Here is a 15,582-nt window from a genome sequence, read left to right on the forward strand (position 1 = left end):
AAAAAATTTGCGCCATTTTCCGATACTCGTAGCGTCTCCATTTTTCATGATCTGGGGTCGGTTCAGGGCTTATTTTTTGCGTGCCGAGCTGGCATTTTTAATGATTCCAACTCGGTGCAGATACGTTCTTTTGATCGCCCGTTATTGCATTTTAATGCAATGTCGCGGCGACCAAAAAAAACGTATTTCTGGCGTTTCGATTTTTTTTCTCGTTAAGCCGTTTAGAGATCAGGTTAATGTTTTTTTTTATTGATAGATCGGGCGATTCTGAACGCGGCAATACCAAATATGTGTAGGTTTGATTTTTTTTTATTGATTTATTTTGATTGAGTTGAAAGGGGGGTGATTTAAACTTTTATATTTTTTTTATTTTTTTCACATTTTTTTTTTACTTTTTTTTAAAACTTTTGCCATGCTTCTATAGCCTCCATGGGAGGCTAGAAGCAGGCACAGCACAATCGGCTCTGCTACATAGCAGCGATCTGCTGTTCGCTGCTATGTAGCAGAAAATCAGGTGTGCTGTGAGCGCCGACCACAGGATGGCGCTCACAGCTGCCGGGGATCAGTAACCATAGAGGTCTCAAGGACCTCTATGGTTACAATTGTACACGCATCGCCGACCTCCGATCATGTGACGGGGGGCGGCGATGCGCTCATATCCGGCCGCCCGGCCGGATGCGGTAGTTAAATGCCGCTGTCTGCGTTTGACAGTGGCATTTAACTAGTTAATAGCGGCAGGTGAATCGCGATTTCACCCGCCGCTATTGCGGGCACATGTCAGCTGTTCAAAACAGCTGACATGTCCCGGATTTGATGCGGGCTCACCGCGGAGCCCTGCATCAAAGCAGGGGAGCTGACCTCGGACGTACTATCCCGTCCGAGGTCAGTAAGGGGTTAATGAAACCAAATAGCAAAAATGACATAGCACCAAATGCATGCATTCAAGAAAGAAAAAATTGTCCACGGAGGGGTGCAACCCATTTAAAGTCTCTAATTCTTGCAGTGGATCTGAATACAAGACTTTCTTTGGCTTTCGCGGTGTGGTACATCAGTTATATTTTTGATTCTCTGACTGATGAAATGAAAGTGTGATCAGACCCATAGTCCTATAAATACAGCTGTCAGGTTCAGCGAGTATAGAGGATGGCCGTACACTTAGGAATATGATCAGCTGGAAAGTGGCTGATAAATCGTCCATCACTATGAATGATCTGACCATTTCATGCTAAACTGCACTTGATGGTTGGGGGTCAGTTAAAGGGGGCTCTGTCAGCACAGAATGACTGTTCAAACCCAGTGCAGGCTCTCGGGGCACCCTTGGCGTGGCCAAACATTTAAAGAGGTCCAACCGTTACACCGATGCGGCTACCTTGTGCCAGTCATTACACTGGCTACCCATCCACTCCAGAATCCAGTACAAAACTACTACCCTCATCCATAAAGCACTCCATGGCTCAGCACCACCCTACATCTCCTCTCTGGTCTCAGTCTACCACCCTACCCGTGCCCTCCGCTCCGCTAATGACCTCAGGTTAGCATCCTCAATAATCAAAACCTCCCACTCCCGTCTCCAAGACTTTACACGTGCTGCGCCGATTCTTTGGAATGCACTACCTAGGTTAATACGATTAATCCCCAATTCCCACAGTTTTAAGCGTGCCCTAAAAACGCATTTGTTCAGACTGGCCTACCGCCTCAATGCATTAACCTAACTATCCCTGTGTGGCCTATTAAAAAAAAAAAAAAAAAACATAATCAGGTTCCTTGCATCGTGTTCTCATACACTTTATGCAGTTAATAGCCCTCTGTGTCTGTACTGCTACATACTTAGGCTGTTAACTGGTTCATGCAGCTTTACATGAACACCCGAGCCTTACACTATGGCTGGTCCAAATAACTAAAGCAATTGTTACCATCCACCTCTCGTGTCTCCCCTTTTCCTCATAGTTTGTAAGCTTGCGAGCAGAGCCCTCACTCCTCCTGGTATCTGTTTTGAACTGTGAATTCTGTTATGCTGTAATGTCTATTGTCTGTACAAGTCCCCTCTATAAGTTGTAAAGTGCTGCGGAATATGTTGGCGCTATATAAATAAAAATTATTAATATTATTATATCATAAAAGGGTCGTCTACAACTCGGAACAAAACCCTTCTCAATCACTAAGTTTTACTCAAGTAAAATAACAGCTATACTTGCCTCATTACTGAATAGTGAAAAAAATAATAATTTTTAGCAGACAATATTTCAATTTGTAACATTTCATGTAAATCAGTTACAAAATATACAATATTGATAGCGAAGGATCGTTAGTGAATATTTTGCAACCGGTCGTTAGCTGAAATTTTGCAAATTGATCATTTTGGCATACTTTACCTGCCAATGTCTACGAGCCCAGAGCAGACACCACTAAAGCCTATGTAAATGACCGGTAAATGACCGTCCTCACACCCGAGTGCTGAGCTCACCTACATCTGCTAAGCTCCTGTACAGAGTCCACTCACTTACCGAAGACTCGCTGTCTCTAATTAGGAAGTCTCCCTCGTTGCCTCTCTCGTTGAGCGCCATTTCCGCTTGGTGTCGTGTTACTTTTCCATAATACCACTGGTTGCCCGCAAAACGTCCAGTCACAGAGGGTCCAATGTAATCACATCGTGGTGGTAAAGGCTCATAACCTGAACTGGTCTCAAAGACCGGCATAACAGTAACGTAGTTCTTTGGCACCAGCCCTACAAGACCGTTGTTCTTCCGGCATTTCCACCACTCCGGGTCATTTTCTGGCTTCTCAATAACATCCATCATTTCACCCTTCTCAAAATTGAGCTCTTCCTCATTTGACGAGCTGAATGGATACAGAGCCTGGACGACATGTAATGAGCGGCCATTGTTGAGGTTGTTGACAACTGCTGCTAGCTTTTCAGACAACGTGCCCACTTGGTCTCCAGAAGGACTGTCACCCTCTTCAGTTACGTAGTTTGATGGAAACCACCCTACCCGTCCATTGTAACTTCCGCGCCACCATCCGTCACTGCACTTCTCCATCACAATCACCTTAGTGCCTTTCACCAAAGACAATTCGTCATCCCTCTCGGCTGCGTATGTGAACTTCACATAAGCCGGCATGTTCAGATCATACAAGCGCTCCGTGTCCGATAAGCTTTCATCTGCGGTAGAAGACGAATCTGGCACGTGGGTTTTTCGCCTTACTTTTCCAATACCTATAAATAAAAGCAGAGAGTCAGAATATTTTTACTTCCCAATTAAGCCCCAATCACATTTCTACATACAGGTCTGTGCATCTCTAGACGATTTCACAAATGCATGATGCAAGAATGTTTAAGAGGAACTTGTCACAATGAACAAGCAGTCAACGTGCTGCACACAGAGTTATGAGGAAGGAGAAGAGGAATAAAGAAATGTACTGATCAGTCGAAAACATTCAGTATAACTTTTTTTTTTTTTTTTTTTTTAATCCTTGTTCATTTGGGCTTGAGAGTCCAGTAGGCGGTCCTACTCGCTGATGGACAGCTAACTCTGAATGAATTACAAACTGTACTATATATTCTAAACTCTTCCTGCCGATCAGAATAATGTTCAATATGTTACGTTATTAATTTATAAGTAAAAATGTTTCTGCTACTGTGAAGTACCCAAAATATCCTTAAGTACCAAATTAACATAACATACCAAAAATACTGATAGCAAGAACAGATAAACAGACGAAAACACAGGATCCAATCCCAAAATGGTTCTCATCATAAACAGGCTTATTAAAGGCTTCAATAGTCTGTTCATTATAGATATGTACACGTGTTGTTTCCCGAAATATGAGAAAGTTAGGCTACGTTTACACATTGTGTTTTTGCTACGTTTTTTTCCCAATGCAAAACCTGCTCTCTTGGCAGTAAAGAAGCTGCTTACAAAAGCAAGTTTTGCTTAGTTTTTATTGCCGTGTTTTTGTTGTCTCTTGTGCATATTGATAAACTTTAGTGATTTTTAGGATTTAACTTACTGTACTTAAGGCCCCGTCTCACATAGCGAGATCGCTGCTGAGTCACAAGTTTTGTGACGCAACAGCGACCTCAGTAGCGATCTCGCTATGTGTGACACGTACCAGCGATCAGGCCCCTGCTGTGAGATCGCTGGTCGTGTCGGAATGGCCTGGACCTTTTTTCGGTCGTTGAGGTCCCGCTGACATCGCTGAATCGGTGTGTGTGACACCGATCCAGCGATGTCTTCACTGGTAACCAGGGTGGGTAAACATCGGGTTACTAAGCGCAGGGCCGCGCTTAGTAACCCGATGTTTACCCTGGTTACCAGCGTAAATGTAAAAAAAAACAAACACTACATACTCACCATCTGTTGCCCGTCAGGTCCCCCGGCGTCTGCTTCCTGCTCTGACTGAGCCGCCGTAAAGTGAGAGCACAGCAGTGACGTCACCGCTGCGCTCAGCTCTCACTGTACGGGTGCACTGTCAGAGCAGGAAGCAGACGCCGGGGGACCTGACGGGCAACAGATGGTGAGTATGTAGTGTTTGTTTTTTTTACATTTACGCTGGTAACCACGGTAAACATCGGGTTACTAAGCGCGGCCCTGCGCTTAGTAACCCGATGTTTACCCTGGTTACCCGGGTGCTGCAGGGGGACTTCGGCATCGTTGAAGACAGTTTCAACGATGCCGAAGTCGTTCCCCTGATCGTTGGTCGCTGGAGAGAGCTGTCTGTGTGACAGCTCCCCAGCGACCACACAGCGACAAAACAGCGACGCTGCAGCGATCAGCATCGTTGTCTGTATCGCTGCAGCGTCCCTGTGTGAGACGGGGCCTTTAGATTTTGCACCAAAAACGGATACCTGCTTTTTTACTGCATTTTTGCACTTACCCATTGTTTTCTACGGGTGAAAAAAACGCTGCAAATAAGCAGATAAAATGCGGAAAGAAGTAGTGACATGCTGCAGTTTCCAAAAAAGCAGCAGTTTTCTAAAACAGGCAGGAAAATAAAACAAATCTGTGATCTGTGTTTGCATAAAAATGAAGCAAAAAGGCAATGTGTGAACATAGCCTTAGTGCATAATCTATCTATAATAATATATATATATATATATATATATATATATATATATATATATATATATATATACTAGCTGTACTACCCGGCTTCGCCCGGGTTAATGACTGCTGTTAGCAAAATAGAATGTGTTAACAAAAATTTATTCTGCACACAAAAACCACAAAACAAATAGATAGAAATGTAATTATTAAAAGGCAAAAACTAAGCAAATAGAAGCATTTCACAACATATATTAGCTTTGTTATACTGAGAATGTCTTTGTTGCCTATATTAACCAATCAGAGCTCAGGTTAATTAACTGTAGCAAAATAGAAGCTGAGCTGTGATTGGTTGCTATTGGCAGCCTGATAAATCCCCAGCCAACAGGAAGCCCTCCCCCCTGGCAGTATATATTAGCTCACACATACACATAATAGACAGGTCATGTGACTGACAGCTGCCGTATTTCCTATATGGTACATTTGTTGCTCTTGTAGTTTGCTTATTAATCAGATTTTTATTTTTGAAGGACAATACCAGACTTGTGTGTGTTTTAGGGCGAGTTTTATGTGTCAAGTTGTGTGTGTTGAGTTGCGTGTGGCGACATGCATGTAGCGACTTTTGTGAGATGAGTTTTGTGTGGCGACATGCGTGTAGCAACATTTTGTGTGTTGAGTTGCATGTGACAGGTTAGTGTAGCAAGTTGTGTGCAGCAAGATTTGTGCATGGCGAGTTTTGCGCGTGGCGAGTTTTATGTGTGGTGCATTTTGAGTATGTGCAAGTTTTGTGTGAGGCAACTTTTGCATGTGGTGCAACTTTTGTACATGTGGCAATTTTTCTGTGTGTGCAAGTTTTGCATGAGGTGAGTTTTCCATGAGGTGAGTTTTGCACGTGTGGCGAGTTTTGCGTGAGCCTAGTTTTGCATATGGCGAGTTTTGCATGTAGCGAGTTTTGAGTGGTGACTTTTGTGTTTCGACTTTTATGTGGCGAGGTTGGTGTGTGTGTGTGGTGAAATGTGTGCTGAGGGTGGTATATGTGTTCAAGCACGTGGTAGTGTGTGGCGCATTTTGTGTTTGTGTTCATATCCCCGTGTGTGGTGAGTATCCCATGTCGGGGCCCCACCTTAGCAACTGTACGGTATATACTCTTTGTCGCCATCGCTCTCATTCTTTAAGTCCTCATTGTTCACATCTGGCAGCTGTCAATTTTCCTCCAACACTTTTCCCTTCACTTTTTCCCCATTATGTAGATAGGAGCAAAATTGTTTGGTGAATTGGAACGCGCGGGGTTAAAATTTCACCTCACAACATAGCCTATGACGCTCTCGGGGTCCAGACGTGTGACTGTGCAAAATTTTGTGGCTGTAGCTGCGACGGTACAGATGCCAATCCCGGACATACACACATACATACATACACACATTCAGCTTTATATATTAGATATACCTGTATGTAATCTCCTGTATATAGTATATACCTGTGTGTCATCTCACCTATATATAGTATATATCTGTGTGTCATCTCCTGTATATAGTATATACCTGTATGTCATCTCCTCCTATACATAGCATATACCTGTGTCATCTCCTCCTGTATATACTATATACCTGTAGGTAATCTGCTCCTGTATATAGTATATACCTGTGTGTCATCTCCTCCTGTATATAGTATATACCTGTATGTCATCTCCTCCTGTATGTAGTATGTACCTGTATGTCATCTCCTCCTCTATATAGTATATACCTGTGTGTCATCTCTCCTGTATATAGTATATATCTGTGTGTCATCTCCTCCTGTATATAGTATATACCTGTGTGTCATCTCCCCTGTAAATAGTATATACCTGTGTGTCATCTCCTGTATATAGTATATAGCTGTATGCCATCTCCTCCTGTATTAGCCCTCGTTCACACGTTATTTGGTCAGTATTTTTACCTCAGTATTTGTAAGCTAAAATGGCAGCCTGATAAATCCCCAGCCAACAGTAAGCCCACCCCCTGGCAGTATATATTAGCTCACACATACACATAATAGACTGGTCATGTGACTGACAGCTGCCGGATTCCTATATGGTACATTTGTTGCTCTTGTAGTTTGTCTGCTTATTAATCAGATTTTTATTTTTGAAGGATACCAGACTTGTGTGTGTTTTAGGGCGAGTTTCGTGTGTCAAGTTGTGTGTGTTGAGTTGCGTGTGGCGACATGCATGTAGGGACTTTTGTGAGATGAGTTTTGTGTGGCGACATGCGTGTAGCAACTTTTTGTGTGTCGAGTTGCATGTGACAGGTTAGTGTAGCAAGTTGTGTGCAGCAAGTTTTGCGCATGGCGAGTTTTGCGCGTGGCGAGTTTTATGTGTGGTGCCTTTTGAGTATGTGCAAGTTTTGTGTGAGGCAACTTTTGCATGTGTTGCAACTTTTGTGCATGTGGCAATTTTTCTGCGTGTGGCAATTTTTCTGCGTGTGCAAGTTTTGCGTGTGGCGAGTTTTGCACGTGTGGCGAGTTTTGCATGTGGAGAGTTTTGCGCGTGGCGAGTTTTGAGCGGCGACTTTTGTGTTTCTACTTTTATGTGGCGAGGTTGGTGTATGTGTGGTGAAATGTGCACTGAGGGTGGTATATGTGTTCGAGCACGTGGTAGTGTGTGGCGCATTTTGTGTGTGTGTTCATATCCCCGTGGTGGTGTGATTATCCCATGTTGGGGCCCCACCTTAGCAACTGTACAGTATATACTCTTTGGTGCCATCGCTGTCATTCTTTAAGTCCCCCTTGTTCACATCTGGCAGCTGTTAATTTGCCTCCAACACTTTTCCTTTCATTTTTTCCCCATTATGTAGATAGGGGCAAAATTGTTTGGTGAATTGGAAAGCGCGGGGTTAAAATTTCACCTCACAATATAGCTTTGACGCTCTCAGGGTCCAGACGTGTGACTGTGCAAAATTTTGTGCCTGTAGCTGCGACGCCTCCAACACTTTTCCTTTCACTTTTTCCCCATTATGTAGATAGGGGCAAAATTGTTTGGTGAATTGGAAAGCGCGGGGTTAAAATTTCACCTCACAACATAGCCTATGACGCTCTCGGGGTCCAGACGTGTGACTGTGCAAAATTTTGTGGCTGTAGCTGCGACGGTTCAGATGCCAATCCCGGACATACATACATACATACATACACACACACACACACATTCAGCTTTATATATTAGATATATATATATATATATATATACATATATATACATATACATATACATACACATAAAAAAAACAGTTGCCAATATTTTTTTTTTAATACAGATCGGAATAGGGAAAGAATCACTGTCAAAATAACAATGTTTAACAAACTATTTAAAACATAAAGGTAATTTTCAGAAAGTTTCCCTAAAGGCTATGTGCAAACTTTGCGGGGTCCTCTGCGGGTTCTCCCGCAGCGGATTTGATAAATCTGCAGGGCAAAACAGCTGCGGTTATTCCTGCAGATTTATCGCGGTTTGTTTTGCGGTTTCCGCTGCGGGTTTACTCCTATACGATTGATGCTGCATATGCAGCAATATGCAGCATCAATAGTAATGTTAAAAATAATTTTTAAAAAATGGTTATACTCACCCTCTGACGTCCCGATCTCCTCGGCGCTGCACGCGACGGTCCGGTTCCAAAGATGCTGTGCGAGAAGGACCTTCGTGACGTCACGGTCATGTGACCGCAACGTCACCGCAGGTCCTGCTCGCACAGCAACCCTGAGACCGGACGGCCGCGTGCAGCGCTGAGAGGTGAGTATATCATCATTTTTTATTTTAATTCTTTTTTTTTTTTACACAAATATGGTTCCCAGGGCCTGGAGGAGAGTCTCCTCTCCTCCACCCCGGGTACCATCTGCACATTATCCGCTTACTTCCCGCATCGTGGGCACAGCCCCATGCGGGAAGTAAGCGGATCAATGCATTCCTATGTGTGCAGAATCGCCGCGATTCTGCACAAAAGAAGTGACATGCTGCGGAATGTAAACCGCTGCGTTTCTGCACGGTTTTTCCCGCAGCATGTGCACAGCGGATTGCGGTTTCCATAGGGTTTACATGTAACTGTAAACGCAAAGGAAACTGCTGCGGACCCGCAGCTGCAGAAACGCTGCGGTTCCGCGGTAAAAACTGCTATGTGTGCACATAGCCTTAACCTCTTAAGAAACCCTGCTATGAAGGGAAAGGGCAACTTGTCTTAGACAGACTGCTCTAGTGGCTATACATTCAGTCTGAAAAATGTATTTCCTGGATGTATATTACATTGCCAGTAGATGTTATAAGACTTTATAGATCAAATGCCTACAGAGTCACACTGTGGTTCTTCACACCTAAGGGTGTGCCATATAGATGATCTACTGTGTGTTCTGCACATCAGCTCAGGTCCTACTGTATCACAAAGCGAGAAAATCACATTGTACACTGCCTAAACAAAACCAAAGTATTTCGATAAGTAAAGCTACAGTGGTTTGCAAAAGTATTCAAAACCCTTGGCATTTTTCATGTTTTGCCATCTCACAACCTGGAATTTCATGCTTTCATCTTTGAGGGTTTGCATCGGTTCATATAAGAAACATGCCTACAACTGTGAACATTTATCGCAAAATAAACAACAAATAGGACAATAACTGAAAACTTTAGTGTGCAGAACTATTCATCCTCTAAAGTCAGTACTTTGTATAGCCTCATTTTGCGACAATTACAGCTGCAAGTCGATTTGGATACGTCTATTTGAGCTTTCCACATCTTGCCAGTGGGATGTTTGCCCATTCCTCAAGGCAAAACTGCTCCAGCTTCTTCAAGTTTCCTCTGGTGAACAGAAATCTTCAAATCTGACCACAGATTCTCAATTGGATTAAGGTCTGTAGTTGACTAGGCAACTCCAAAACATTTACATGTTTCTCCTTAAACCACTCGAGTGTTGCTTTAGCAGTATGCTTTGAGTCATTCTCTTGTTGGAAGGTGAACGTCCATCCCAGTCTCAAACCACTGACAGACAAACAGGTTTAGCTCAAGACTATCCCAGTGTTTCGCGCCATCCATCTTCCCCTCGACTGGGACCATTTTGCCTGTCCGTTCTGCCGAAAAACATACCCATAGCATGATGATGCCACCATCATGTTTTATTGTGAAGATGGTGTTCTTGGGGTGATGAGCTGTGTTGGTTTAGCAGTAGACATAGTGATTACCTTGGTGGCCAAAAACTTCAATTTTGGTCTCACTTGACCACAGCACCTTCCTCCATACATTTGGGGAGTCTCCCACATGTCTTTTGGCAAACTCATGAGCCATACAATTATTGTATGCAAGGAAAGGATTGTTCTGCCCACTACTCCATAAAGGCCACCTCTATGGAGTGTATGCTTATTGTGGCTTATTGTGGTTGTATGAACAGATACTCCAGTCTCTGGGATCTCTGCAGCTCCTTCAGGGTTACCTTTGGTCTCTGTGCTGCCTTTCTGATTAATGTCCTCCTTGCCTGGGCTGAGAGTTTTGGTGGGCGACCCTCACTTGGCAGGTTTGTTGTGGTACCATGTTCTTTCCATCTCATGATAATGGATTTGATGGCTCCTGGGAATCATCAGAGATGTTTTTATAACCCAACCCTGACTTGTACTTCTCAACAACTTTGTCCCTGACTTATTTGGAGATCTCCTTGGTCTTCATGGTGTTTGGTTACTGGTGCCTCTTACTAATGGTGTTGCAGCCTCTGTGGCCTTTCAGAAAAGGTAAAGTGTATATACTGACAGACCATGTGACACTTACATTACACACAGGTGGACTTCTTTTCACCAAGTAAGTGACTTATGTAGGTAACTGCCTGCACCAGAAATTTTTAGAGGCTTTAAATCGCAAAAGGGATGAACACATAGACTTACATGCCAATTTTTAGTTAGTGGACACCATAAATTTAGTTTATGCCTATACTTTCCTCACTCCTCTAACTTAGACTAATTAGTGCTGATGCATCACACACAAATCAGATTACAAAAGTATTTTAACACCGGTTGTAATGTAACAAAATCAGTAAAAAGCAAAGGGAGGTGAATGCTTTCACAAGCTACTGTATGTTTCATAATATGCATGATTACTAATTATCAAACTCTCCTAACAAGAAAAGACAAAAACGTATTAATGTTCTAATTTCCGTGTAGAAATTCCAAAGTAACAACCCCGCTGTTTAGCATTAATATGTAAAACAATTGCAATACATAAAAGGCATATGAATAATAAAGTGAGTCCTTCAGCATAAAGTGACTGTTCAAACAAAGCACCATTGTTGTGGCTGAGCAGTTCAGTGCTCATTCCCACCTACATGCTTTCCATCCAATCTTTTGTAAAGCCAAAGCTGTCAATCATGGAAAAGTAGGGCAAGAGAAGGAAACAAGAAGGTGGGAAGGTGCACTGAGCAGTATTGGCCATGACAAGGCTCTTGTGCTTGGTCTGAATAGTCATTTTGTGCTGACAGATGGTGGACAAACCAAACACTCATTCCCCAAAATATGAATTGCAACGAAGTTGCTGCAAATCCCAAACCTTGCAAAAGGATCCCACCATCACTACTATTAGAGGCTAAGAATTCCTACTTGGAAATGAACTATGATAAAAAGATATTTCCTTGGAGGCATTCATTGTGCCCCGTCTTCTTCCACCTAAGGGTACCGTCACACATTGAAATTTCCATCGCTACGACGTTACGATTCGTGACGTTCTAGCGATATCGTTACGATATCGCTGTGTCTGACACGCTACTGCGATCAGACACCCTGCTGAGAATCGTACGTCGTAGCAGATCGTTTGGAACTTTCTTTCGTCGCTTGATCACCCGCTGACATCGCTGGATCGTTGTGTGTGACAGCGATCCAGCGATGTCTTCGCTTGTAACCAGGGTAAACATCGGGTAACTAAGCGCAGGGCCGCGCTTAGTAACCCGATGTTTACCCTGGTTACAAGCGTAGACGTAAAAAAACAAACCGTACATGCTCACCCGTCGGTGTCCTTCAGGTCCCTTGCCGTCTGCTTCCTGCTCTGAGTGCCGGCCGGAAGGTGAGAGCAGAGCGCAGCGGTGCAGAGCGCAGGGCCGCGCTTAGTTACCCGATGTTTACCCTGGTTACCCGGGGACTTCGGCATCGCTCCAGCGCCGTGATTGCAACGTGTGACCGCAGTCTACGACGCTGGAGCGATGATCATACGACGCTGCGACGTCACGAATCGTGCCGTCGCAGCGATGAAAATTTCAATGTGTGACGGTACCCTAACTTCTGAGATTAGAAAACAGGAACAATAGGTTTAGGAAAAGGTGTGGGGCCTGGACAGCTTTAACTCTGGCTGGCAGCCAGCTTTCATATACTAATGACCAGGCAAAGCTAAAGCATTTCCCCTTTTAGATAAACACAAACTCATTTTGCACAAGAAGAGAACAAAACATTGCCAGCCAAACCCTCAGAAAACCACTTTTCACTGAATCCAACCTAGCTGATCCGAGAGAGAGAGCGAGAGAAAGAAAGAGAGAGCGAGAGAGACCCCAGAATGGAAAACGCATGTTCAGTTTAAAAAAATGGAATTAGTGGCCGGATTCCTTCATTTGATGGATTCGGCGCCATAGGGTTACATTATAGCAAACGACGGACGGTGACGGATCCGTCGCTGTCCCTTTTTTCAACGGACACAAAAAACGTTATGCGGCGGAAACTTTTGCCGGATCCGTTTTTTTTTCCCAAGATACGCCGGATTGTGCCTGACGGCAAAAAACTGATGTGTGAAAGTAGCCGAAGGGTCCATTCAATAGAGCGACCGGCATCACGCCACGACCACATATCGGTAAACCTTTACTGATCAGTGGTCGTTTACACGTGCAGACCAAGCAAATGATGAGCAGTGAGCTTTGCATACTAAACTATCCAGTGCGCCTAGGCTGCCATAGTCCTCGACAGCACGAGTCCTGTCCAGGACGAAGCACTGCAGAGAACAATACTTCCTTTTTTTGCACTTCGAAGTGTGTTGCTTGTTCTTCTAGTGATCGGCAGTAAATGACTCTTTACCGTGGCGCTCTACGTGGCACTGCGGTGCCCAATTTGGAAACATAAGAATCAGAGCCGAAGAAGCCAGCAGAGGGCACCACGTAGTGTGCATCACAAAGCTATGGTCACTTTCCAATGCCAGGTACATGTTTTCTTTGCACAAGATTTGCTGCATCTTCCCCAACGTTTTAGAGGAATGGTCACAAGTTTCAAGCTCACATGACCGGTAATATTTTAATACTTCAACACCTGAGCCTAAGATTACTAATAAAAGATTACGGGAAGGTGTGACCCATCCATACAGTAACACCAGACGCTTCAGTCAGCATGTTGGTAGACATATAGTCCACCACTACAGGACTAGGAGCGATCCTGGCTAGGGCTAATGCCAATCAGAGACGGTATGGCTCCCTGGCGTGCGCTCTTAATGTTGGTAGTCACACACTAGAGATCCTGCCTTGGTGTTTTGGAAGCCGGATGCTTCTCAGCTGTTTAACATTTGGCTGCTGGATTCGTTTCCAACATTCCACCCTGAGACTTTAATGTCTTCTTCCTGTTGTGCACAGTGGCATCCTGCTCGAATCCTCTATAAAAAAAAAAAAAAAAAAAAAAAAACGCTCTCTAAATCAGGATTTACAATGGAGTGGATATGCAGGTACAGCTGGGACTATTATCCAGAGTCATTAGGATCTTAATCATGTCTTCCTCAGAGATTCTGAGAAATACAAATGACTTTTACTGCAATTACTGCATCTGCTCACAAATGGACTGAGGTTCCAAAATCACTGCAGCAGGATAGAAGGAAAATCCATTAGCATGTTTTGCATGGCTGTGTATTTCTGGCTAAAACCATTAAAAGGGGCTGTCCAGGCTTGTCATGTAGAGTGACTGCAGACTTGTGAATCTTCGCAGCGCACATAGTGTGCTCTCCAATGTCAGGATTGGGTAGTCATGTTATCGCAAACCTGCAACTTGCTTACTTCTGGACACATTCCGACTAGACGTGCCCTACCTTACTCAATTCACTTGTATTGAGTGAGGTGGCACAAATCTAGTTGGAAAGTGACTGGGAGTATGCATATTGTATATTGGAGGTCACATGACTTCAAAATATCCCGATATCGACACCAGAGAATCTCTCTAAAAATCTTGAAATCTTGCAATTCTCACACTGGCTACTGGACTTACTATTAGATCCATTCTTCCTGCTCCGCACAGATAACTTTTCAGCAGTCTCGTTATCACAATGTGAAGCTAAAATTGGAGTTCTCCTGGCGCAGTCTATTGTATAAAAGTTTTTACTAGTGATGAGCGAATATACTCGTTACTCAAGATTTCCTGAGCACGCTCTGGTGACCTCAGAGTATATTTTATTGCTCGGAGATTCAGTTTTCCTCACCTCAGCTGAATGATTTACAGCTATTAGCCAGCTTGATTACATGTGGGGATTCCCTAGCTACCAGGCAACCCCCACATGTATTTATGCTGGCTAACAGACGTAAATCATTCGGCAAATCTCGAGTAACGAGTATATTCGCTCATCACTACTTTTTACCAATTACAAAATGTATTGGAATAAAATTGATTTTTAAATTAAAAATAGCGAAAAATGTTAAAGTATGTCCACAGCAAAGGCATTTTTTGACCCTAGGCTGAGATTTGAGACACAAGATTAGGAAGATTCCAGTTCATGATGGACATTGACACATTAGGAGTCAGTAACCATTTTTAGCTTTCTTTGTAAGGCTTCTTTCACACTTCAGTTTTTTGGCGTCAGTCACTTCCGACATAATGACGGATCGACGGATCCGTCACAATAGTTGAAAAAACGGATGTAACGGATCCGTTTTTTTGACGGATCCGTTACTCGGGGGTTGTATATACTTTTTGGAGCATGCGCAATTGAAAAAAATTGAAAAAACGGATTGGGGCGACGGATCCGCCGAAATGACGGTCGCGACGGATCCGTCGCCCATAGGTGGCTATTCTATGAAATGACGGACGCGACGGATGCGTCGCGATCCGCCATTTCAACGCAGACAAAAAACGTTGCAATGACCGTCAATGTCTAGATGACGTCCGCCAAATTTTGACGGATCCGTCGCATGACGGATGGAACGGACGACCATCCGCCACAATCCGTTGCTAATGCAAGTCTATGGGGAAAAAAACGGATCCGTCGAAAAAAAAAAACGGATCCGTTTTTTGAGGAAAATGGCGGATTTAGACTGACGCCAAACAACAGAAGTGTGAAAGAGGCCTAAGACAGTATAGTTTTCAATTTGATACATTTTGGAATTGGAAGAAGCTTTTACACAAGAACTGGACCAAGAGTGCGCCAGTGTTAGCTGCACACTGGGCTCCGCTGCAGTCTGTATATTATATGCAGCGTATAAGAATCTTTTATAGGCCACGTGCACAAGTTCAGTAATTGTGAGTTATTTGTTTGTTTGTTTTTAACACAGGCAAGATTATAGCGAAAGTAGAAAACACAAGACCACCGATAGATGATGAC

At 43.6% G+C, this 15,582-nt stretch overlaps 1 protein-coding gene across 2 annotated transcripts in view; it reads right to left on the minus strand.

The window, feature by feature from the left end:
* The window catches only part of NCK1 (NCK adaptor protein 1), a 179,808-nt gene that overhangs the window by 6,938 nt on the left and 157,288 nt on the right, over nucleotides 1-15,582 (minus strand). For both annotated transcript variants that reach the window (XM_077291300.1, XM_077291301.1), the window contains one exon: nucleotides 2,505-3,214. In XM_077291300.1, the coding sequence (XP_077147415.1) occupies nucleotides 2,505-3,214 (710 nt within the window). The remainder of the gene's footprint in view (nucleotides 1-2,504; nucleotides 3,215-15,582) is intronic.

This window comes from Ranitomeya variabilis, chromosome 2 (assembly GCF_051348905.1).
Source record: "Ranitomeya variabilis isolate aRanVar5 chromosome 2, aRanVar5.hap1, whole genome shotgun sequence".
NCBI classification, from domain to species: domain Eukaryota; kingdom Metazoa; phylum Chordata; class Amphibia; order Anura; family Dendrobatidae; genus Ranitomeya; species Ranitomeya variabilis.